The sequence below is a fragment of the Dermacentor andersoni genome, chromosome 5, assembly GCF_023375885.2.
Source record: "Dermacentor andersoni chromosome 5, qqDerAnde1_hic_scaffold, whole genome shotgun sequence".
In the NCBI taxonomy this organism is placed as follows: domain Eukaryota; kingdom Metazoa; phylum Arthropoda; class Arachnida; order Ixodida; family Ixodidae; genus Dermacentor; species Dermacentor andersoni.
In genome coordinates, this window is record NC_092818.1 from 145946800 (window position 1) to 145971307 (window position 24508).

General features: G+C 46.2%; 2 protein-coding genes across 2 annotated transcripts in view; both read left to right on the forward strand.

Moving 5' to 3' along the window:
- LOC140218608 (chymotrypsin-like elastase family member 2A) overlaps positions 1–14016 on the forward strand; it is a 28303-nt gene extending 14287 nt beyond the window's left edge. Inside the window, exons 3-4 of the mRNA XM_072288427.1 lie at positions 11898–12306; positions 13781–14016. Coding sequence (XP_072144528.1) covers positions 11898–12306; positions 13781–13966 — 595 coding nt within the window. The 3' untranslated portion in view covers positions 13967–14016. The remainder of the gene's footprint in view (positions 1–11897; positions 12307–13780) is intronic.
- A 3281-nt stretch (positions 14017–17297) lies between these two features.
- Positions 17298–24508, forward strand: part of LOC126532125 (clotting factor B-like) — a 54928-nt gene continuing 47717 nt past the window's right edge. Inside the window, exons 1-2 of the mRNA XM_072288370.1 lie at positions 17298–17403; positions 20304–20389. Of these exons, the coding sequence (XP_072144471.1) occupies positions 17316–17403; positions 20304–20389 (174 nt within the window). The 5' untranslated portion in view covers positions 17298–17315. The remainder of the gene's footprint in view (positions 17404–20303; positions 20390–24508) is intronic.

Here is a 24508-nt window from a genome sequence, read left to right on the forward strand (position 1 = left end):
TCACCATCTGGGGTTCTTAAACGTGCGCGCTATGCACAGTTCACGGCCATTTTTCTATTTCGCCGCCATCGGAATGCGGCTGCCGCGGATGGGATTTGACCCCGCGACCTCGTGCTTAGCCGTGCAACGCCAACGTCAACACTAAGCAACCGCGGTGGGTCATATTACAACGTGATGGGGAAGATGATACGGCAAAGGATAAGTATGTTGACGAAAAAGGTGACAATATGCAAAACTTTAAGCTTACTAGACGTGGCAGAATGCATCTCTATGTCCCGATGGCACTTGCATCCCGTCTTTCTTTCACCCCTCGACCGGCGTCAGCAAGATTATAGTGCAGCTGCTGAGCCTTGGAACATGAATCACTCATTAAATTACTGAGTGAATGTTTGTCACTCAGGCCAACGGGGAACCAGTGATGGCCAGGATGCCGTACGGCAGTTTGAACGTACAACTAATGCTGATGCCATGCAGTGGGAAGGCCATGAAAATGCCATGGCAATATATTTCGTGTCAACGATTTCTTTAGCTTAATGAGTCCAGCCAAGTTCTCCCCATAGCCATGCGCGGTGGGAGAAGCGCATGCGGTCGCATACGTTTTTGCCCGCCGGTTAGAAGACATAACTGCAGACGCAATGCAAGATTGTACGCGTTGCTTCACACATTCATTGAAGCGTACAGAGAATGACATTGAATTGGAAAGGCTTCGGGCACTGCGTCGTCGGGCTGAAACGAGGTACAGGCGCAAGAAGTCACTTCTTGACCTCACAGTAGCTGCGCGCATGCAAAAGAAGATACAACGCCGAATGGATAGCGGAGACGAATTCTACGCTAGGACCCACTGTCGTTGCTTAGTGGCCATGGGGTCGGGCTGCTAAGCACGAGGTGGCGGGATCGAATAGCGGCAATGGCGGCCGCATCTCGATGGGGGCGAAATGCGAAAACAGCCGTTTACTTAGATTAGGTGCACGTTAAAAAACCCCAGGGGGTCTAAACTATTCCGGAGTCCCCCACTACGGCGTGCCTCCTAATCAGACTGCGGTTTTGGCACGTAAAACCCCATAATTTAGCTCTCCGCTTGCTGACCGATTCGCAGCGGTGGTGAAATGTTAGTGCGTGCGCTTTGTATGTAGGAGGTCTTGCATTCGAAACCTGGTGTCGTCAGTAACCCACTGGTTTTCTAATGGGTAGTCATGTACCACGACCCCGCACTCAGTTGTTTTTATGGGTTCTGATCTCGGAAGGGGAATCCCTATAAAGATTTGCGACGGACTCTGGGCGCCTCTTGTCCCACCGCAGCTTTTGTGAAATAGTCGAGCCGACGAATGCTGCCGCCGACTAGCATTCGTACCAGTGAAAAGGTACGAGTGCCCTCCCGGCCAGGTGCTCGGCAACTGCGGGAGTTTCAAATACATGGAAGGTCATCCGCCTGAAGCGAAGTTGGCAGCCCGGAACCGCCAGAGGAACACATAGTTCGTAAATGCGCTATGCATTCCGACCGATAAATTGGTCGCCTTGTGGGACACTTATACGGGGTGATCAGTTTTAAGTTTTAGTGAATCTCTAAAGATCACCTGTGGCAGATAGCATAATTCTTGTGGTTGAGCTGGATTATTCGAAGAGGCGGACATTACTAGCACGATAAATCTAAACACATGGCAAACCAATTAACAACATTCACTAATTACCTTACAAATTAATTGCCTTGCGGCCTATATTGCAATTAACAAATTGTAGCCGGTGAGCTTGCAAGACGTATCCACTTGAAATAAATTTCCACGATAACAGCAGCTTCCAGATAACATTTCCTGAAGTGTGGGATGATGTACATGGGCATTCCAGTTACTTTCGTGCTTCAATGTATAAAACAGCGTTTTGTTAAAAGAAGCAAGTCAAACAAAAGCGCATGTTTACGGCGAATTTGATAACGCATATCTTGAAACTGGTGCCATTCTGGGAATTCGTTCCAATTGGATAGGCCTTGCAAACTCACGGGCTACAATTCGTAAATTGCAATGCGTGTCGCAAAGCAATTCATTAAGACGTTGATTATTGAAATTTTGTTTTACCTTATCGTGCAAATAATTTCCACATCCCTGAATAACCCAGCTCAACGACTACAATTATGTTATCGCCAACAGATGATTTTTAAAAGCGTTGTAAAACTGAAGGTCACCCCGTATATTCTTATGTGTTTCGTGGTAAATCTGTTGTGACCGTGCTAAAACTTTTCAGGTAACCCACGTGAACCTTGGGACATCACTGTTAACCAGATCACCAACACTAGCGATGCACTTCTGCACCATAGTATTTATTTATTTATTTATTTATTAGTTTCTTTACAACATTATATATTTGTTTGTTTACCTGACGGTCTTATTCAAACATTTGACGATACTGACGAGGACAGTGACGGCTGCCAAAAACACAATTAAATTTAGACGATAGAAAGGGGATTAAAGGTTATCGCTCTACAAAGAAAAGGAAAGGAGCAGTCGCAGTAGATGCACAAGAAGAAAAAGAAGAAGTAGAAAGAAAGGGGGAAGGGTGTCTCGACGGATATAAGAGAAGAAACAAACAAACAAAATGTCTACTGCAAGCTTCGAGAGCTTACCGCCAAGTGCACCTGTTACCGAAACACCCAGTTCGACCAAAGTCACCGAGCATTGAATGGTTGCTGCGCTCGTTCGTCCGCTATCTGCTCGAGTGATTGCGCCCGAGGGAACAGCGTTCTCGAAACGCCTCTTCGATTTGCCAATCGTCACGGCACAGCACCAGCTTCTGCTTCATGGTACCCGGGAGAGCCCAAGTCCCACAGCGCCAATTAGCGGAAGGCCCCAACTTGGCGTCGACGTACATAGCAGCCCACCAAAGCAGTGGTTTCGATTCTCGCCGTCTACCGACCACAAAACTTGTTGATGTTGATGCTGATTCGCTGTCGAACTTACTCTGTAAGCATAGACTTTCTTTTCTTTTCGCTCTAATATCCCCCCCCCCCCTTCTTTTTCAGCTTCCCAAGAGGAAATGGCTTACTTATGAGCGCATAAATACTCTTATTACCCAACTACCGAACCGATTTCAGTTATATTTAGTTGAGTTATGAAGAAAACTGAAATACTGAAGATTTCTAGGCGTCGATCCCTTATTTAGGCCCTCGATTTACAAAAAAATTCTCTAATATACATAAACCTTATGTCATCTCTGTTACTGCGCGGGAAAAAAGTTAAGCGGTGCTGCGACTAAACCTCTCCCGTGAGTATGTGTGCCATATTGTAAGGTACTAAGCGTCAACATTAACTAAAGGAAGGCTTTCAGAGGCTACATGATTTTCCTGTGCAACTTCGTCATCGTGTAGATTACATGCAGTCGTGCTTTCGCGCACTGCTTGTCGTTGTTCTCTGAGTTGACTCTGAAAGATGCTTTGAAATGAATCATCCTAGAAGAGGAACGAGGAAAGAAATTGTAGCCGGCCTGGGTGAAAAAAAACAACGATGTGAACACGCGACATACATGGTACGCTTCGCCGCCACGACGCACTCGTTCTGTTTGCGCAAGATGCATTTCGGTAAACACTCGTACAATTGAGCAAGTTGTCTCACACAGCACCACACCGGCAGAGCAACGAGAATCGAAGAACAAGGTTATTCGCAACTTGGCTGCTTTGTTACATCGAGCAGACGTTAACACTGCAAAAGCAGCGCCAGCGCGATTTGCTCGCAAGTTTGTTTCAGTCTGGAAAGATGGACAAGCGGCAGAACATCGAGTCCCTGAATGGGGCGCACAGCCGAAACCATTTCCTGTTCTGGCTGCCATGCCAAAACCACTTGACGCGACGCCACCACCACAACCAAGTGGAGGAAAGCACAGGCATAAGTAGTCTTTAAAAAAAAAGGGGGAAGAAATTGTTAGGAGCCCAGTCAGTCGTGCAATTACACTACCTTGAGCACGCTGAAAGCGTAGGAGCGTGGTACTTGTTTTCTTGTCCTTTCTAGGGCTCCTTGTGTATGTTTACAATTAGAACCCTGCCTAAGCGCAGCTTCTACCAGCAGGAAGTTCTTTTGCTTTCTTAAGTGGGCGGGAGAGGGTATGCCAGGTCTAATGAGGCCCACACTTGAGAGCTCTGTTGTTTGACTTGTAGTGCCCCTTCTCCGGCACTCTGCTTACAAGTATGAACCACTCGAAACCTCTTCGCCACCGAGCCCCCTTCGCCGTCGCTGAGAGCACTTTCCTCCACGTTTTACCAGTGGTACAGACAACGTTCTGCGGCTGTGTCCTCGCGCGGAGTTCCATAGCTTCGTAGAAAGGCTCCAAGATTCCTTTCTCTTAGGCCAGCCTCTTGTTCTTCGTTGACAAGAAGGCTTCTGCAGGCTGCGCCTCTCCAAGTACACCTAGTGGTGCTCGGTGTGAGTGAAAAGTCACACCGAGCAAAAACAAAGTAGCTACTTAAGCTACTTTGTTTTGCAATATCTCCTGACAGGAGATATTGCAAAACAGAGGTTTGCAGACAGGTACTACTTAAGTAGCTATTGGCTGCTCATCGCGGGCGCCAAGTCACTTCCTGCGTCTTGCGCACGGTACGAAGACGGTTTCGATCAGAAAAAAAAAAGCTTTGCTAGATAGTGCAGCAACTTCAGACTAATCGACGGAAGCAATAATTAGCATGAATGCGATCCCACGTATGTGTATACAACAAGCCTATTACGAGATTACGCATATGCGATGTCGAAACAATCAAGCAGCCAAAGAGAGAGAGAGAGAGAGATGAAAAGACAGGCGGTTAACCAGGGTCTATCTTCGACTGATTGCCCTCTACTAGAGAAAGGGAAAAAGGATGTGAAAGATCACCGAAAGGAAAGGAACGGACAATATAAGACTCTGTGTGGACGTCGTCCTACAATCTGTCGAGTGAGAGAGAGATAAACAAAGGATGACAGGCAGGGTAACCATAATCGCGCCCGGTTGGCTACACTATACGGGGGGATGGAGTCGAGAAAGATAAGATGGAAGAAGGAGGGTCAATGTGCACACACTCACACATGAATATTAATTCCTACATAGTTACCAGGCCTCGCTTTTTTTAGTTGCCTCCACACTAATATTATCGGAAGCCTAGATTTGTCGCCTTCACATATGTAAGAGCCCTATATGCGCTTAATCTCGTCAATACGCACGACAAACGGGAACTATAATGCCGTCCATTTCTAGCACATGGCACGCCAAGTGAACGGCTGTCTCTGTAAAGCGCATACCACTGCCTGCTGTAGGAAGGGCAATCCAATTTTACATGATTTAGTGTTGCTGCTGCCTGCCAGCAGAAACCATAGGATGCACTGAGTACCCGCCCCTGTCGGTGCAAACTTTCAGCCATCCATGACGAGCCCTACAAGAAGCTTCAGTAACAAAGCTCTAAGGAAGCGAGGTAGACCATGAACACGGGGAGGAAATGAGGATGCAGCTGAAACTCGCTTATTAGGCTGCCGCTCAATCAAATGCCTGCTGCTTATTCGCATTGCGGACTTTCCCAGAACATTATTTTGTAAAAGGGACGCTAAAGGGGCAAATTAATTAGAGCTATTTTATTACATTAGCCTTCTACAATACCAAAAAAAGACCCTCTTATCATGAAATGAAGTGTTTAAGAAAGAAAAGACGCGTGAGAAAATGAATGTCCACCTAGTGGACATGCCCGTTTCGTCTGCTGCTGAAGTTGTGATTCGCTGGGCTGGTGTATACGTCAGAAGGACACAGGCGCCCTCAGGCAATCAGCACTTCAGTGGCAGACGTCAATAGACATGTCCACTAGGCGGACGCTTACAGCATACCCCTTGAAGCGCTGTTTGACAGGGGACGCCTTTCTCCTTCTGAAGCATTCCCCGGCCCAGCCAATCACAACTTTAGCAGCAGACGAAATGGAGATGTCCACCAGGTGGACACTTACAGAACACCCCCTTCCTCCCCCCACTCAAGGTGGTTGAAATTACGCCGGAGTCCTCCACTATGGCGTGCCTCATAGTCATATAACGTTTCTTTTTTTAAATCGTAAGACCCGAGGATCATCTTTGTTTTGGCCCTGACGTCATCAATTTTGACGGCGTCTATTCATGCCTAGTTAATGAAGAAACAAGGACTACATTGCATTTCAACATTGCCAAAGACTGATTTAAGTCAATTTTGATAAGTTTTACTGAATTTCAAAAGTCCTAACACACAACAAAAACATCTTGATATTTGTAAATTCACACTGCCACAGCGCTGTTCTGGCGCGAAATCTAAGAAATTAAACTTTAAACATTGTTCTTTTTCTTCTGATAATCAACATATTGTCGCGACGTTAATAAAAAAATAGTGTGAAATAATGGTTGATCAGACATAGCTGATTTAGTGTTTCGTTTCAGTGTCCCTTAAAGCAATCATGGTAGTCTGATATAAACGCGACGGCTAAGCGAATCTTGGTCGCCGCACAACTATTCTGTCTGCAACGGTCTTTACAGACACGGCGTGTGAAAGGCTGAATTGTTACTTTCTTGCAACGCGGCATGGCCCCACCTATATACTGCTGAACAATCAATATTCCTCTTTGGAGGGCAATACTCTTGCTCTGCAGTCTGAGTTCTATTTCGGTGCGGCATTGATATATCTCTCTCTTTTGGAGCAGATCTTAATGCCTATGTGTCGCATTAATATATTGAGTAGGCTGAACTAGAACCAGCCGACACGCTCCACAGTCCAGACGCTACTTGCGCCAATCAAAGAAGACGCCGACCGATAACGAAAGAATGTCAGCACGAAACGCGACTTCCTCTTCGAGAGAGCTTTCAATGCTCTGGCAGTACAATGAGTTCCAGAAACCATTTCGAAACCGAATCGGATCTTCGAGCGCGAAGTCGCCGGGAGTACAATGCAACATACGTCTTTGAAAACGATTGTCCCCGGGACACAGGACCAGCTTACGGGACGCTAGGCCGTTTCGCAGTTTCCCCTTTTGTACCGTCGATATATCGACATTTTCTGTTTAGGTGGGCGAACGCAGCAGTCTTGAAAGTTGGTATGCCAATATGAGCACCTTTCTTTATTATTTGTTTACTAGTGTTGCATGCGGTATAACGCCATGCTAGTCTACTATTGATAAAATTCAAAAGAAGATTATCTATTTTCACAATATGTGGAGCTGACTGTCTGGAGAAAAAAAAACGCAACAGGAAAGGCAAGACAGAAAGCTTAATTTTGTTGGCGGTACTAGCTCTTGCCACACACAAGGAATGAACTAAGAACAACAGGTTCTCATTGAATGAGAGGCCTTCCAAGCTCAAATTGTAGAGGGTATCACGAAAATCAGGCTATAAAAATCACTAAGTAAAACTGGCTATACTCTAAGTGATAAGCTGAAAATTAGAGGTTTGATTGGACACAACGAGAAAACAGACTAAACGAAGTACTGTAAAGATGGGCAGCGAGGTAATGTTAGGATTTGTGTTCTCTGGCAGTCAGTGCACCACTTTACAAAGGAAGACTCGGAAATTCAGTGATTCCTTGAATAACTCGACGTAAACAGCGAAGAAAGATAAAGACAGATAACAGTTAAGGAAACAAACATGGGGGATGTGATCGGCACGATCCTCCAAATTGTGGATAACCAACCTGTCTAAAATGCAACAATGTTTTCATGTATTTAGCGACATAACTCCGCAGTACTTCAATGCTCTCACATTTTATCGACTGTTAAGAACGCCACGCACTACCACTCTAAATCTTTTTTCTGTATAACAGAAGAAGATTGCATCTCCGAAATATATATTGTAACGCGTAGGCCAAGCAAGTCTGTTTCAAAAGTGCTTGTTTTGTTATTAACACCCTACGTGGTGGCGTAGTGCCTAAAGCATTGCGCTCTATGCCCAAGGGCGCGGTGTCGAATGCCAGCCGCGGCGGGCGCATTTCGATGGGGGTGAAATGAAGAAAACACCCGTGTGCCATTGATTTGGCGCACGTTAAAGAACCCCAGGGGGTCAAAATTATTCCGGAGTCCTTCGCTACAACATCACTCATAATGAAATCGTGAGTTTGGCACGTAAAACGCCAGACGTTCTTTCTTGTAATTTCTTTTATCTTTTTCTCCTTAAAGGGCCCCTCACCAGGTCAGGCCATTTTGAGCTGACAAGCGCAGAGCATACGATGCGCACTAACCATCGTGTTTGCAAAGAATTACATCGCTACGCGCCGCGGAAAGGTCTGAAATTTCAATCCGAACGCCGGTTTCCCTTTCTCTCGCGGCGACCGCGCTCCAAGCCGGGCAGTGACGTAGTCGCGTCCCTACGCCTACGTACTCGGGTCCGCAGTGTGACGGCGCTCGTGGTGGCCGGTGACTTCGAGAATTATTCAAGGCAACATCTGTTATTTGTGTGATCTCTTGCTTGAATTGACCAATGGAAGTTTAGATAAATAATAAAACACACAAACGGAATGTCTGCGTGTTTTTTGTTTTACTTCGAACCGAAGCAAAAGAGATGTACTTCCGCTTCGTCTGCTTGTTCCCACGGTCTTGCAATCACGTGCGAAGGTACCGAAACTATGCCATTTTCTACCGTGTTCCAGCGCGCGATCATGCTCTGCGATCCGCTTGTTCTGCCTCAATATTCGTGTAGCACTGAATTATACTGCTAGTCATGTGTCCTTGTGCACAGCGCAGCAAAAACGAAAAAGGAAAGAAAGAAATCGAGGAGGAAAAAATGAAGGTGGGCCCGTGACGTAGCGTCATACGATCCTCGAGGTCCGGTATGGGAGAACGCAGGGAAGGAATTTAGCTTGCGGAGGCTAGACGGGGCGAGTGGAGAGAGTGTCTCGCTATGCAGTGGAGCTCACCTTGTGAAATCATGGGTTCGCGGCACTGAAATATTCACATCTCGGCTATTAATAAGCCGATTTGATTTTTTTTTACGACAGAACACTCCCCATAGGACACGTAACAACTTCCAGCGTATCTACAGTAGCTACAATAAGTAGCTATCTACATAAGAGATCCTTTTTCGTACTTACCGAGGATGGCCCGACCTCCCAGCATTACAGTAACCGCGGGGTGCCTCAGGGCGGAGTACTCAGCCCAACGCTCTTCAGTCTAACACTCATTGGACTCACCGACATCCTGCCAGGCACCGTTAGGCTCTCCATCTATGCCGACGACATCTGCATTTGGACGTCGGCTGTGACGCGACTGCAGCTTCGCGCGCGACTTCAAAAGTCAGCTACTTTAACATCATCCTACCTTCGAAAATAAGGACTTCGTATATCATACGAAAAGTGCGCAGCGGTGGAATTTACCAGGAAATCAATGTCTCCATACGTGATATCCGTCGTCAGACACGTGATCTCGTACAGCGCGAGTCACAGATTTTTGCGGGTGGTCCTTGACAAAAATCTCTCCTGGACCCCTCATGTGAATTATGTGAAAAAACGTCTGACAGGAATTTGCCATATGTTTAAGTTCCTTGCAGGAAAGACCTGGGGAGTGCCAATACACTCTATGCTGCAACTGTACAGGGTCCTCTTTATTGGATTCCTGCGGTACAGCCTACCGGTCATGTCCAACACCTGCAGAACTAACCTGAACATAATCCAAAGCATCCAAGCCCAAGCACTCAAGATATGTCTCGGTCTACCGCGGAGTGCGTCAACGACTGAAGTTATTGCAGTCGCTCAAGATTTCACTATTAGAACGCACATTAGCATTGAAACAATGCGTGTGCACATAAGACACTTCGCCCGGACCCCTACCCACCACCTAGCAAGTCTCCCAGTAGATAGGCCCCACACGACATTCAGTGCGGCTGTCTTCGCGCACCGTGCCTCTTTCAGGTCAGGTTACACACCTGCGGCAAGGCCTTCTATTCCTCCATGGTGTATGCGCCGTACTCAAGTGAACCTTACAATCCCAGGACTTCAGAAAAAGTCGGACTTGCCATCATCAGCGCTCAAGCAACTAACTTTACTTCTCTTGTACGAGAAATACAGCGACTGCACACACGTCTACACTGACGGATCAACTACATCAACCAGTTCCGGCGGTGCTGTAGTTATACCAGCAATGAGAATAACCAAGCGGTTCAAGACTTCCCATGTCACTACGTCTACAGCTGCAGAGCTCGCGGCTCTCCGCGACGCGCTTCAAGTGATAAATACTGAAAGCCCTAGAAAATGGGCAGTCTTCTGCGATTCAAGGCCGGCCTTGCAATGTGTGCAGTCATTTCTCCGACATGGAACTCACGATCAGCTCACGTGCGAAATCGCGGAACTTGTCCATCACTTAAGAGAAAAAGGCCATGATATCTCTTTTCAGTGGATACCAGGTCATTGCGGTATCATTGGAAATGATGACGCCGATAAGGCAGCTCGGACGTCAAACCAAGAAGACCGCTGCGTCCCCATTCCGCTCTCAAGGACCGACGCCGCGAGACAACTTGGCATTCTGGCACGCACGATCTCCTTAGCAGAGTGGAATACCGTACATACAAGGCGCACAAGACTGCACAGACTAAACCCGTCACTTCAACTCAGACCTCCAGCCGGTGTGCACCGGCGTGAAGCGTCTCTTCTGTGTCGGTTATGGCTTGGAGTGGCCTTCACCAATGCCTACTCAGCACTAATTGGAATGGCTGATAGTCCTGCATGTGATGTTTGCGGATGCGAGGAGAACATTGACCACTTATTGTGCCATTGTCCTCAATTTCAAGCACAAAGACAGTATTTGTCCGACACATTGAGGAAACTAGACGATCGTCCTCTGAGTGAACAGACAATATTACAGCACCGTCCCGATCGATCATCGGCTCAGAAGGCAGTAAAGGCACTTTTGTATTTTCTCAGAACTTCTGGTTTGCTCGAGCGACTTTAACTGAAGTACTGTCCGTACACGTACCAACACCTTCTCTCTCCCTTCTTTCTCTTCCCCTCGTCCCATCCCCCAGTGTAGGGTAGCCAACCAGACTATTGACTGGTTAACATCCCTGCCTTCCTGTATTCTTCTCTCTCTCTCTCTCTCTCTCTCTCCAGCGTATTACAAAATTTACTATGGGGGCCTGATGAGGGGCTCTTTAAGATAAACGAACCAGTAGAGACCACTTATCTACACGCAATATCTTCTGCCGAACACAGGCGCAATCCGTCTTTTTTTTTTCCTTTCCTTTCTTTATTTCCCCTATTGCCCCATGCAAGGTAGGCGAGTGGACATCTATCTGGGCAGCCTGCCTGCCTTCCGTGTCTTCTCTTTATTCTTTATCTTGGCATGTCTCATAATCAGATCTTGGTTTTGGCACGTAAAACCCCATTTTTCTTTTTGCATCAAGAGCATCAGCCAAGCCAATTAGCTGCTTTCCGGTCTGAGGACCTTGGTCTGCAAATTTTGTATGAAACTGTATCTCGAATATTTACTACATTTTCGGCGTCTGTAATTTGTTCGGTGTCTGTAAATATTTAAGTATTAGCAATGTTCTTTGTTTGTGATGAGAGTACACAGCATGCAATAACCGGTACCATTGGCTGGCGCCACCATTTACTTATGTTGTATGTGCCGGCTAACATTAGCCAAACTATTCAAATAAAACAATAATTAAAGAAACACAATGGAAGATGCGATCGTGAGACCTATGGTATTCAGTCGTCAGGCCTCCGATGACCGAACACCGTAGGTCTTAAGATCGTATCTCGCAATGCGTCTTTTTTATTTCTTTTTTTTCTTTGTGCAGCTTCGCTAACGTTAGCTGGGACACATACGAATGCAAAGTGTGCATGTGGGATTCTTTGTAGTGTGTTACTTTCCCAGCGCACATGAACTTCTACGTTCACGTGACCGAAAAGGCCTCTACAGAACATGTCTCCCGCCAGTAAAGTGACTCTGCTCGCGCCAACAGTTCCGTGGGCCGCACAGCTTCCCCGGCGGAGCTCCTCGTGCGCGTTGGCGAGTACGACCAGAGGCGAGCCGAAGGCAGCGAGGTGCAGGTGCGAGTGACGCACGTGCTCCCGCACCCGGGCTACGGCCGGTTGCAGCGCGACCTGGCACTGCTGCGGCTCGCTAAGCGACTCCGCCGATCGGGCCACGTTCGGCCCGCTTGCCTGGCGCCCGCGTCCCTGCGGCCCCTGTCGAACCTGAGCTGCGCCGTCTCTGGCTGGGGCAACGAGCGCACGCAGGGTACCACGGCCTACAGCCTGAACAAGCTTCGTGTGCCACTTCGGCCGCTCAAAGAATGCTACTCCATCTACGACGTGCCCATCGGCAAGTGGCATCTGTGCGGCGGAAGGCCCGGAAGGGGAGTGTGTTACGTGAGCACATTTTGCGTATTGCTCGTTATGTATAGGGCGCAAGCACGTTTGTGATGCGTGTCGTCGATTTGCCCCTCGAATTCAACGTCGTTAGGCTTAGCTAGGCCTAAGAAATACATGTACAGTTACAAGCCTTATGACAGTGAGCAGGGGAGCACGTGCCACTCGACCCAGGCAAAACACTCTCTTTTCTTTCTTTTTTTTCACTGAAATGAAGATAACAAAAATAGACGCAGTCACCTTAAAATGGTGGCGGCTACTCCTTCTCGCATAACAGAAACAACAATCTCAAAAAAAATATATGTAATAAAATGAAAAAAAAAAAACCATTGTAGGGTCAGAAATCCACAGCACACAGTCCTATACAACCATAAACATATCAACATAAAAGACAAATACAGGTTGCACCTCAATGAGTTTGCAAACAAATTCACAAACACACACAAGCGGCCGTGACGTAGACTGCGATGAGCATATAAACAGACGAGGAATTACACAGAGCTACACGGAATTACACAGAATCAGTGTGGCTACTTCCCCAGGTAACGTTATGATCATTAAAGACACCGCAAAATAGTACTGGTCCTTGAATCCTTTGAAAGAAACGCATGAACGTTGCCTCAATTTGCGATACTGGTTGCATATAAACGCAAACAATGGCCACTAGCAGCTTTTTGAATTGAACTTTACAGGCAACGAACTCAGGCACATCAGATTCCGAGAAGACGAGAACACAGGAAGGTAGATCGGGTCTGACGCATATCATAGTTCGGCTAGGGCTCGGAGTTCGCGAAGATGAATATATTACAGAGTTCGAGAGAGGTAAATCACGGTCTACACCGGCTTCGTTAAGACACACAACGGGGAACCTGTATAGCGAAAGAAGCTTCCCGAAGTATGCGCTCTTAGATCGAATGCACTCTCGTTTGTGGAGTCAGGGGACGCCTTCCCTGATCCCACTTGCGTGGTGTCTGCTGCCGTCACTGCCGCACGACACCCAAGGAATTACGGAACTCGCAATTTCATGCGCATGAGCATTGACTTACGGTCTGCCAGTGGACTGAAAGCAGAGGATGTGCGATAGCGATCAGGGAGTGCATCCGCTAAACCTATGAACTACGAGATTGCACTACAGTTCCTTACAAGTGGTTCTTTCACGTGCACCCAATGCAGGGTACGCCGGCGTTTTTGCATTTCGCCCTCTTCGAAATGTGGCCGCCGCGGCCGGCATTCGACCTCGAGCAACATCAACATCTTAGCACAATGCCATAGCCGCTAAGCCGTCACGTCGGGTAGTTCTGCTTGCCTATCAGATGTTACGAACTCCGACTTGACAATGTGATTTACGCGAGTGGATTAATTAGACATCTACGGGGCAATTGGCCACATAAGGTGCACACCGGCTGCTATGCGGATCATGACTGCGCGTTTCCTTTGCCCAGAGCTTAAGTGATGCTCACCAAAACACACCCAGGGTGACTCCGGTGGTCCGCTATCGTGCCAGCTATCGGACGGTCGCTGGTACGTGCTGGGAGTGGCGTCGTTCGGTTCCGGATGCGCCCGGGCATCCTACCCGGACGTGTATACGAGAGTCCACCACTTCACTGGATGGATACGAGACACCATCGCCGCTTACACGCGTCCTGCGAGAAGAGGGTGAATAAATGACATTGCCTGTTCAGGCAAAACGGTCCACAAGTTCTTCGGCCACTGCTCATGCCTTTGTGGCTTTGTAAATAAGACGTGACGCCCGTGTCACGGTGATACACCTGCTGTTGAACTCGTCACTGTCATTGTTTTCATGTTTCTTTGCGGCTAGTCTTTGATGTTGTCCTTATTGTTGGTGCATTGTCTTCTCGTTGTTTGTTTTTGTTGCTTGTTGTCGTCGTCGTCGTCGTCGTCGTTGTTGTTGTTGTTGTTGTTGTACTGCACGCTCTTTCTTCATCGTTCCATGCTCTTTCTTTTGCCTTCATTGTCGCTGAATGTTTGCGTGGCTGTTCTTGTCACTGTAGTCGTCATCATAGTTTTGTGTGTGTGTGTGTGTGCTTTAAAATAATTAATTAAATTATGGGTTTTTACGTGCCAAGACCACGATCTGATTATGAGGCACGCCGTAATGGGAGACCACTGATTAATTTTGACCCCTTGGGGTTTTTTAACGTGCACCGAAATCTAAGTACTCGGGTGTTCTTGCATTTCGCCCCCATCGAGATGCAGCCGCCGCGACCGGGACTTGATACGGCGACATCGTGCTTAACGGCGCAACACCAAGAGAGAAAGAGGAATACAGGAAGGCTGGAATGTTAACCAGTCAATAGTCTGGTTGGCTACCCTACGCTGGGGGAGGGGAGAAGGGGAAGAGAAAGAAGGGAGAGAGAAGGTGTAGATACCTGTACGGACAGCACTTGAGTTAAAGCCACTCGCGTAAACCAGAAGTTCTGAGAAAACACAAAAGTGCCTTCACTGCCTTCTGAGCCGATGATCGGTCGGGACGGTGCTCGAGTACTGTATGTTCACCAAAACCAGTAAGTAACCAAGCGGGTGTGTGTGTGTTTCTGTCCTTCATTTCACCGTTCTGGTTGTCGTGAATGCCGTCTTCGTGCCGAGTTGGGTTTGAAGACCTGTCCTACACTTTACTGCTGGCACTGTTTGTTTGAAAACCCAGTGTTTTCTAAATAAGGCAGTAGGATAGGTGCTGTAGAATGTTTTCCTTTGTTTGGAAAGCACAGGGAGCAAAATAAGCAGCAGTACGCGTTCGTCGGACTCGAAAATATGCCACGAATTATCTCAGGTTTCCAAACAAAGCTTGGAAATTAATATGCACTAAACTATTAGGAAACGTGCGCGAACTTTCCACAATGGCGTCACGCGCAGTACGCAGTAATATTAGTGCACGTTAAGCATCGCGAAGCATGTTGCGCCGCAATAAGAACAGGGCGACGCATGTGGTCTAGAACAACAGAGCAACGAAAAGAGGAAGCACAGACGTAAATTCTGGTCTTTCTTTCATCCATGTCTGACATTCGTGAGAGATCGAGGGCCTCATCTATGCCGATAGTCTGCTTCTGCCGAAACGATTGGGGATCTTGGGCTATAGAAAGCTAGAAAAAGCAAACAAAATTATGAACGTCTTGCTTCCCCATAAGTGTGTAAGGGACATAAATAATATCACGTGCAAGAGTAATGATCTCGGTCGGTTGGCACGTATTCGGCCAAGGAAGAGGGCCTTACAACAGGAAACGGGAGACGATGTTTGTCGGTCATGTCTGTCGCCTCCTTTATGTTATTTTCAAAAGCACCGCTTCTTCGCCCAAGTATTTCATGTACCGTTTATCGGAAGTGATCTGAGGGCAAGAAACAAGGTTGCCTCCTACAGTATCTTTGAAACGGGATGTTGAAGCAACTATTTCTTACGCCATTTCAACGGACGCTGTAATTCATCGAGAATGGATGGATGGATGGAAATACTTTATTGATAGTCCTGAGATACGCGATTATCGCGCAGTGGGCTGCTCCCACTTTGGGAAAGACAGGCTGAGCCTGGCCACCGCATCGTGAGCATAGCTCATGTTTTTCAGTGAGGTTCTAGACATCAGCGACAATTATGAAAACGCGTAAGTATAGCATGCCTAATTGGCGTCAACCGGAGAAGTTTCATTTCACTTGAGAAGAACAGATCTACTATTGAAATCCAACAAGTTCTCAATGGCCTTCTGCACCCAAAGCTGTGTAGGCTTGCTTTTTCAATGTTGTCAACAAAGTCGCTCAGCAGTTTAGATAAACAAAAGGTCCGGCTGTTTTAGAGCGACAGTAAGCGTCAGATGTGTTTTAGCATTTTGGAATATTTTCATGCGAAGTAAACGTTCAACGTCCTCGTCTAACAACAAAAATGTATGCGCATTTATTACGTCGGTCTCGCACCCTTTCATCTCCGCATTCCTCTAACTCTAAATATGCAACTAGGCATGGTTTTCAGTGAAAGCACCCACATATTTTCGTCACTTTCTTATGCCATATGGATGCATCAATTTCGCTGGCATTTGAACATCATCTGGAACTTGAGCATTCGTGTGGCACGTGTTATTCGCGGGTTGAACCTTCACCCGCGAAATTAAATGTTACAGACATTACACACTCGCTACCGTGATGCCAACTGAACAAACAAAGCGTGTGTTTGATAAATACACTGAATACTAGAACAAAGAGTCATATCTACGCGCAAACCTCGCGCGTTGTCATTGACAAGAGCGAGAATTTCCACTCGGGATCTCCCGCTGAAATCAATGCAACGTTGTTAGAACCACTCATTGCTGAAGCCTGCTCTAAAAGGGCAACGTTTGCAAGCCCAGTCACTCATACCTCAACGTCGAGCGTTGCAAACCCTGTAAAACTTTGCAATCCTAAACCCAATTGATGTTTTCACAACAAGAGCAAAAACAAAGACGTCTTTCAAAAGCAGAAAGGTCCATTTCAAGCCGAGACGTAATGCAAATCAGTTAAAGTACTCTCTTGAATCAAGAACAAAACGCCGCGGGTGCTCACTCTAACCTAAAGTTGGGCAGCTTTGGTCTTGAGGACCTTGAAAGCTACACTCGACGTCTTTAGCGATTAGATAACGTCGGTACCTGGGGCAGAGGCACGTTTCATATTGAGCGCTTTCCACGACGGGGGGTGGGGGAAGACGAAGCGGTCAAGCGCTCGTGACGACAAGCTGGCCTGGTGGCGAACGCGTCCAAGCACGCTGTCCGTCGGAAGCGCCTTAACAACAAAGCACCCCCCCCCCCCCTTATTACCCCACCATCCCCAGTCCCCCACCCGCCACATGCGGTAAGGGGCATCCCTTATCGCATGCCCGCGTAGGTCAACACACCCGGGGGCAAAAAAACATGACCCATGCGTGGCAGACTGGGCGAGGGTGACTCGATGCACCGGTTCTGGGCCGCGCGAAAGGACGACGAACTGGGGGCTATAAATCGGAGTCCCGCGCCAGTCTGCGCGCTCCTCCCGACATGGCGGTCTGCATGGCGACACCACTGACGGTCCTGCTGGTGACCGCCGCGCGGTTTCTCCTGCTGGCTCAGGCACAGTCCACGCACAGTGAGCAAGCGACAGGACTTTTCACCTTTGCGGATTGCATGCCTGTTTCGAGGGTCAGAGGTCGACCTCCCTACTCAACTTGATGTAGTCGACGCCGAGGGCGTGGGCTGCTCAGCAGGAGTGCCGCACTTTGAGTAGATTATTTTTTTTTCGGGCATGCGGTCATTATTTCGCCAGCGATGTAGCATCCGGTATGCGCGGTGCGTAGCTTCAATATCTGAGAATGCGTCAACGTCCCCAGAGGATTATTCGGCGCACAACCTGGCTGGATGATTTAGAATGAAAGAAACCGGTGTTAAGAAGCCGGCGATGCTAGACTCATAATGCTGGAACCATTTGAATGTACATGCTGTATGGGAAGAGGGCGACTAATCTCGCCAGTCCGTCGATAGCGTCCCTGGCAATGATAAATATATATAGTTCGACTGGAGCAAGAGATTTTCAAGCAGGTGTTTGCTTTATGAATCCGCATTAAGGACAATCTAAAAGAGCGCACGTTGTAGGGGATGTCAACAGGAAAGTGTTCTTTTGTTCTCTTCTGGACCTTTTCTTCGTCTATAAAAGCAATGTGTTCATCTGCTTAAGCGATCGACAATAACTGTCGCGCTTGATTGATGCCAAGTCATGCAGTACTACTTTGGCGTCTCTAGAGGATGCTGGTTTAAATACGCTCAAGAAAAACCTGCTTTAAGTTGTTTTAGAAACAGTACTGAGAAGTGAAGCCTATCTTCAAGTCTAGGTACTTGAAACGAACATTGTGATGTAGGATCAGAAAGAACTACATAAGTTCTCGAGTGGTCTTCGTTGTCATAAGTTCCTTGGCCATAACCGAGTCTTCTTTGTTTCTGTTCCACTTGTTTGCAAAAAGTGCTGTCGCATCAAGGGCAGCTCAAATCTGGAACGTGACGATTTTAAAAGCTCCTTTATGAAATATCACCACGAATAGAGAAACGCTGCAATGTCATTCGCGCTCTTGAATTCAGCCCTGATCTTATACAAGTTGAATGTAACTGAAGGACTCTCACGTTGCAATGCACACTCAATAAGTAAGCTCCACTCTCAAATCTTACAAATAAGCTTTCACATAGTACTTACGCTCAACTAAATCTTCGAAGTTGTCTGTCTCAAATTTAAGGTAAGGCAATCCCTCTTCAAAGTCTCAAGCATCACCGTACTTACTACTCTCGAAGCTATACGGATTCCCGTAGTCTGCAGACTTCGGTAAGTATCTTTTCTTAAATGAAATGAATGTGGATCTACCAGTCGTTTACCAATTAATTGCTAGAGAAAGTAATCTAAGTAATGGCGCAGTTATAGGTCAGGAGCACCAGTAATCGAAGGTTCCTGAACAGGCTACGCTGAGTAAAAAACGAATTTGTTTGTGGAAAAAAAAAAGTGCTAAAAACGCGTCCGTAGAAAATGCAGACGCAATGAAAAAAAAAACGGGCTGCTTTTTTTTACCTGTCTATTTACATCTGCGTTTTTTGTAATGCCCCTGCTTTGATATGAGAAACCAACTAAACAATGTTCCTACGTTATCAGCTCATGTTGTCTAAGTCGGGTTAAATGATGGCAGACAAGAATTTCGTTACTTTCCGCGGCTTACCAGAGCGTAAAAGAAAAAAAAGAAGGGGTAGGGGTGTACAAATACTGAGCTTATTACTTTTATCAGTCGGGAGCCTTCACATTTCTTATCAGTTCCAGAGGACGCACTGCAAATCATCTCTTCAGATTCAGAAAAATATTCTTCAATGAAAAAGTGTAAAGCGAACCTGCTGCGCTAACAATGCGACAAGAATAAGCTGCTCCCGTAAACAGCAGAGACAATCATAACACCCCACTATATCTTGGATGACGGTGATTCATCATTGTAATAATGTTTTAACCGTCGTTAAAGCGAGTCCAGCTTCATGTGCACTAATATTTCCTCTTCACCTAAGTCAGCTATACTGGGAACGCATTGCACAGTTCATAAAAGCCTTCTGCGCCCATCTGTAAAACGAAGCTCAGTGGTAACAAAATGCGTAGATTTAGGAATGGCATCTCTCATCCGAGTAAAGTTCCACGTATGATAGTTCGCTGCTTCTCATTTGTTTATTACGGAAACTAATGAGAATTCTAGGGGCTCCTGCAAGTGTTTTATTACAAACATTACCTTATCGCTTCCTGATTAACATTATTTACGCTAATTGAGATGCCAGAAAGTCCGGCCGTACGACGTTTCCGCGTGGCTGCAATTTGAAAACGTAACTAGATACGCTGAGCGTGGCGCTTGGCCGGCTGTAATTACGTAATGAGACACTACGCAAGTCTGCTGCCCGCCACCTCGCTCAGGCTAAGCGGTACGCCATCTTCAGTTCTAGCTTTTAGTGGAGTTAGCAAATCTTTCAACAGACCCTACTCATGCGACTACTCGATGACTTTGACATTTGAGGCGTCTAAAGGCACAGGGTTGCCAAAGGCTTTTGTCTAGTTTCCACGGGCACTACTAGAACATATAAACAGTAGCCAAACTTCATTCATGACAGATTACTGTTCAAATAGCAGTTCTCCTCTGCCTTAATTTGTGCTACTTCCATCTGGTTTGTATCAGCCGCTTTTCTATGCTCACATCAGCGCGGACGTGTACATAAATTTCAAGCGCCCGCACGTTGTTTGTTCCCTGAAACGAGTTCTAGAGGTCTCGACCACTGAAAGTAGCGATTCCAGCAAGTCAGGCTAGCATCCTCGAAACTTGACATTATATTAAACTCGCAATAAGAAACACTCATTGCTCCTTTGTTTCTCGAAGAAGACAGTGATTGACGGCTGAGAGAAATCATGAAATGAATTACGAAGGGAGAAGAGCTTGTAGCACTTGTGATGCGAGATGTCCTGGTCGATTTCGACGCGGAACGCAGGCTGTGGAGTAAGCTTGCTGAACGAGAAGAATATTGAGCGCATCGTTGGAGGACAGCCCGCCGACGCCGGGGAGTGGCCATGGCAGGTGAGCATGCGTTGCAGCCGGTGTCTTGAACGTCATTTGCGAAGGTGTCATTTGTCACTGAAACCGTAAACGCCCCACATATAGGCGTAACACCTGTTTGTCAATGTTAAAATAGTATTGGAAGGCCTGGAGATTTATTCTTTCTTAAACGGGTCTGGTGCGCACGTCACCTACAGTGCTTGAAAGGAGCCGCAAGTTGTCTGCCTATGTGAAATGCTAGGGCTTTTCATGCGCTACACGCCGCATGAGAGGCGAAATGCATCGGGCACGTGTTGCTGATCACAGTGTGCATTCGGCACGCAGGCATAAGGACCACGATTGAAATCCAAAGTTTAATATCACAGAATAATAAACAACTCATATGGCTCTAATATAAACAATGACCCCGTAAAATACTTCAATAAGCATGGCGTAGATTGTCAAATTTTTTTTATACCACCCACTAATACATTCCTTTTGTTAGTAACTCCATTTATTTATTTATTTATTTATTTATTTATTTATTTATTTATTTATCTATTTATTTATTTATTTATTTATTTATTTATTTATTTATTTATTTATTTATTTATTTATTTATTCTAAATAATTTCAAGGCCCGTAGGCGCTACAGAAAGGAGTGGTACATGTACACAGAAAAAGAATGCAGATCAATGAATAAAATATTTGTTAGATGGCATGGAAAACAGCAGTCTTGAACCTCGATGGGTCTCTAATAGTAGAGACCGATGCGGGGAGGTGGTTCCAGTCATTGCAGGTGCGAGGTAAAAAAAGAGTAATAGTAGGCGTTAGTGCGACAAGATGGCACGAAAACTTTATGAAGGTGATCGCTGCGGGATGAAAAGTAGGAAGGAGGAGTAAGAAGTTTTTCTTTTAATACCGGGTTGTGGTAAATCTTGTAAAGGCAGAGGCGACTGTATGCACGACGTACTGAAAGTTCCGGTATGTTAAGGGTTTGCTTCATGAGTGTTACGCTAGCATGACGAGAGTAATTACATAGAATAAAGCGGAACGCACCGTTCTGAATGGCTTCGAGGGAGAGGGTTAGTGACACTTGAGGGGGATCCCAGATGGCCGAGGCATATTCTAATTTTGATCGAACAAGTGTTTTGTAGAGCGTCAGTTTTAAAGATGCAGGAACGGCGTAAATATTTCTGCGTAGATAGCCTAGCGTGCGATTAGCGTTAGAAGTTATAAATTCAACATGCTTGTGCCATGATAGATCGTGAGTGATGTAAAGGCCGAGATACTTGCAAAAATTAACTTGACAGAGAGGAGCGCTATTCAGAAAATACATGCGTGTGCCAATATTGTTAGAGCGGCGTGATATGTGCATATATTATTTCATCGAGGGCTAACTTTTTACTCTTATTTGGCACAGTGGCATTGGAAAAAGTTTTCTTTTTTTTTACTCTTAATGGCTTAGCAATTCGCAAGAACAATGTGGACAAAGATTGTTGCCGGAGCAATAAAATAAGCACAAGGTAGCGAGTATTGAAGAGTACATGTGTAACTGTTTTACAGTCTTTCACAAGCATTTGTAGTGCGCATGTTCTTATCTTTTATTACTAAAGCTGAGCATTCCCTCTGAGAGTGACAACCACGTCACATTTTCGCTCACACAGTGACGCCCATTCCACATTGCTTTCTCACAAGAGCTTGAGCTTAAAGCAAGCCACTTGCAAACAGCGGCGCCCACAATTGAGGCTAAGTTTACGCCACAACCTTCGTACATAACCTTTATTTTCAGCATCCCCAGACGTCTTCAGACATTCACGCCATCAACAACATAGTAACCTGCAGTTGGTTAAACGACCGACCTTGTTTTGGTCGAAGTCAAAAAAGCTCGTGTGCAAAGAGAAAGCTGTTCGTGTGCACAAGACCATCACTGTGTATTTAGAACCTACTTACGCATAAAGCATGTGGATGCTGCGAACATTCTTGTCCTCGTCCAAACCAGCAGCAGTGAGTGAGGTCAGTATGGTGTAAGCGAGACTTGCAGGCTTGTGCCCTTTACGTATCGCTTTAAGGCGAGCAGCAGTGCCGTTAAACGCAGATGCCGCTTAAACACGACCTCCGATTGGTTTCACGCCGAGACGAGCGACGTTGCTAAAGCTAGGGACAGCGCCATTGGCATTCATTAGTCGCTGTCACGGACACCCGGTGCTCCGTGTTTGTACAGCGCGATGCGGCGCTAAGCTCGGGGCTTACGCCTTCTCACTGTCGTTTGTTCCCACGATCGTCGCCCCGCGACCTGGATCCGAAGCAGCAAAAATGTGCGAGTGCCGTCGCCAGTGATGCAGGGCGGCCCGTGTCGAAATCGAATTAGCTAATGACGGCGAGCCGGGTAGAGTCAGAAGAGTCGGTGTATCTGGACCCCTTCTAATGAATGAATGACGGACGCTTGTGGTAAAAACCTTTTCCTTGCTTATTCGCAGAAAGAGGAAAGGGTACTAACGTGTCATGTTCACGTGACCGTCCCAAGTTCGAGAGACAATATTACGGGCTCTTACCGTAGTTAAAACAAAGTAAAATTAGGTGATGGAATTTAACATCTCGAAGCTGCACAGCAGACTTCGAGGGACACCATAGTGGAGAGCTCCGAGTTCATTTTGACAACCTGGCGTTCACGGAAAGCATGGTACGCGAGTATTTTTGAATTTTTGCAAAGAAAGATAAAGAGACATTCACACGACATTTCGCAGGCGCTATATTTTCAGGACGTCTTTGTGAGCGGAGTATCCCAACTTTTCCGCATCGGGTATGTGTATTTCTAGCCTCTTTCATAGCCAGATCACGGGGTTAATTCAGTCTGAAAATGTGGGCCGTTCCCGAAGATAATGAAGTCTAAAAATGTATCACCTATCTTGAAAAAGTGCAGCATAAAATTTTAAGTACTCGGACGCTCCTCTAACTCCCCTTGCGCGAGAGGAAACGATACGACAAAGTGTCGTGCACAATCACTCCACCCTATTCTCACCTCCAATTTGCTCAGGAAGATATTCTTGATCGACATCAACTTGAAGGTGAATCGTGCTGCAAGCTTTATTTATTTATTTATTTATTTATTTATTTATTTATTTATTTATTTATTTATTTATTTATTTATTTATTTATTTATTTCAAGATCAGGGAGACACAGAAGGGCTGTTAAGGATGCCATATTAGTTTTCGCCACAGACAGTTCATTAACGTGCACCCAGTGCTCGCTACAAGACTGCTTTTCTTTCTTTTTTTTATTCCAACCCAACTAAACTGCAGCAGTTGCCGCTAGGCATCGAATGCACGACATCGGGCTCAGCTCCGGAACGCCAAAGCGTCTACGCCAACGCGCTTGCTATACGCGCTTACAGATATGACGCTATCTGACGAGTATACATCATAAAAAGAAGGGGTATCCACAAGTACACGTAGAACGAGTTCGAATTCATGATGTTCAATTCTTGGTTCTTTCTTGTCGCTCACGAGTGGTGCTCTTTGACCAACGACGACGCGAAATGGCCTTTCGGTGGAATCGTTAGGCCATCGCTGCATTATGTTGCACCACTTCGCATGCTAGCTGTGCAAAAAAGCCCACTTACAAACTGGCGCGCAAAGTGTAAAGTTGGCTCGCTTCCATAGCACAACCGCTCAGTGGCTGAGGTCATTGCCAAGGGTGGTTGTGATTAAGGTTGTTGCTGTCAGTAAGGTACCCGTACGCTACTGTGTTCGGATCATTTTAGATTATTATTATTATTATTATTATTATTATTATTATTATTATTATTATTATTAATCATCCAGAGTAAATGTTGCAATACGTCACTACTTTCAACACGGAGTGCTACACCGAAAGTTCACAGATTTTACAAGCAAGGTAATGCTGTACATTTTGAAGAATTGACTGTAGAAATTGCGTAAAACACATATTTTTTTTTTCATTGCTTCGGGGTGGAAGGCGTTTTTACTAATTATGAAATGAAAGATATACTGAAAAAGCTTTTGCCAGCTGGTTTTGAGCTCAGCAGTTCACTGCCTTTGGGAGAATAAATCAATGTCTCAGAAGAGAACGTCAGTAAAATTACGCAGAACGTACACACCCGTTTAACAACATTTTTGTTTAATTTCTAGAGAGTTTCG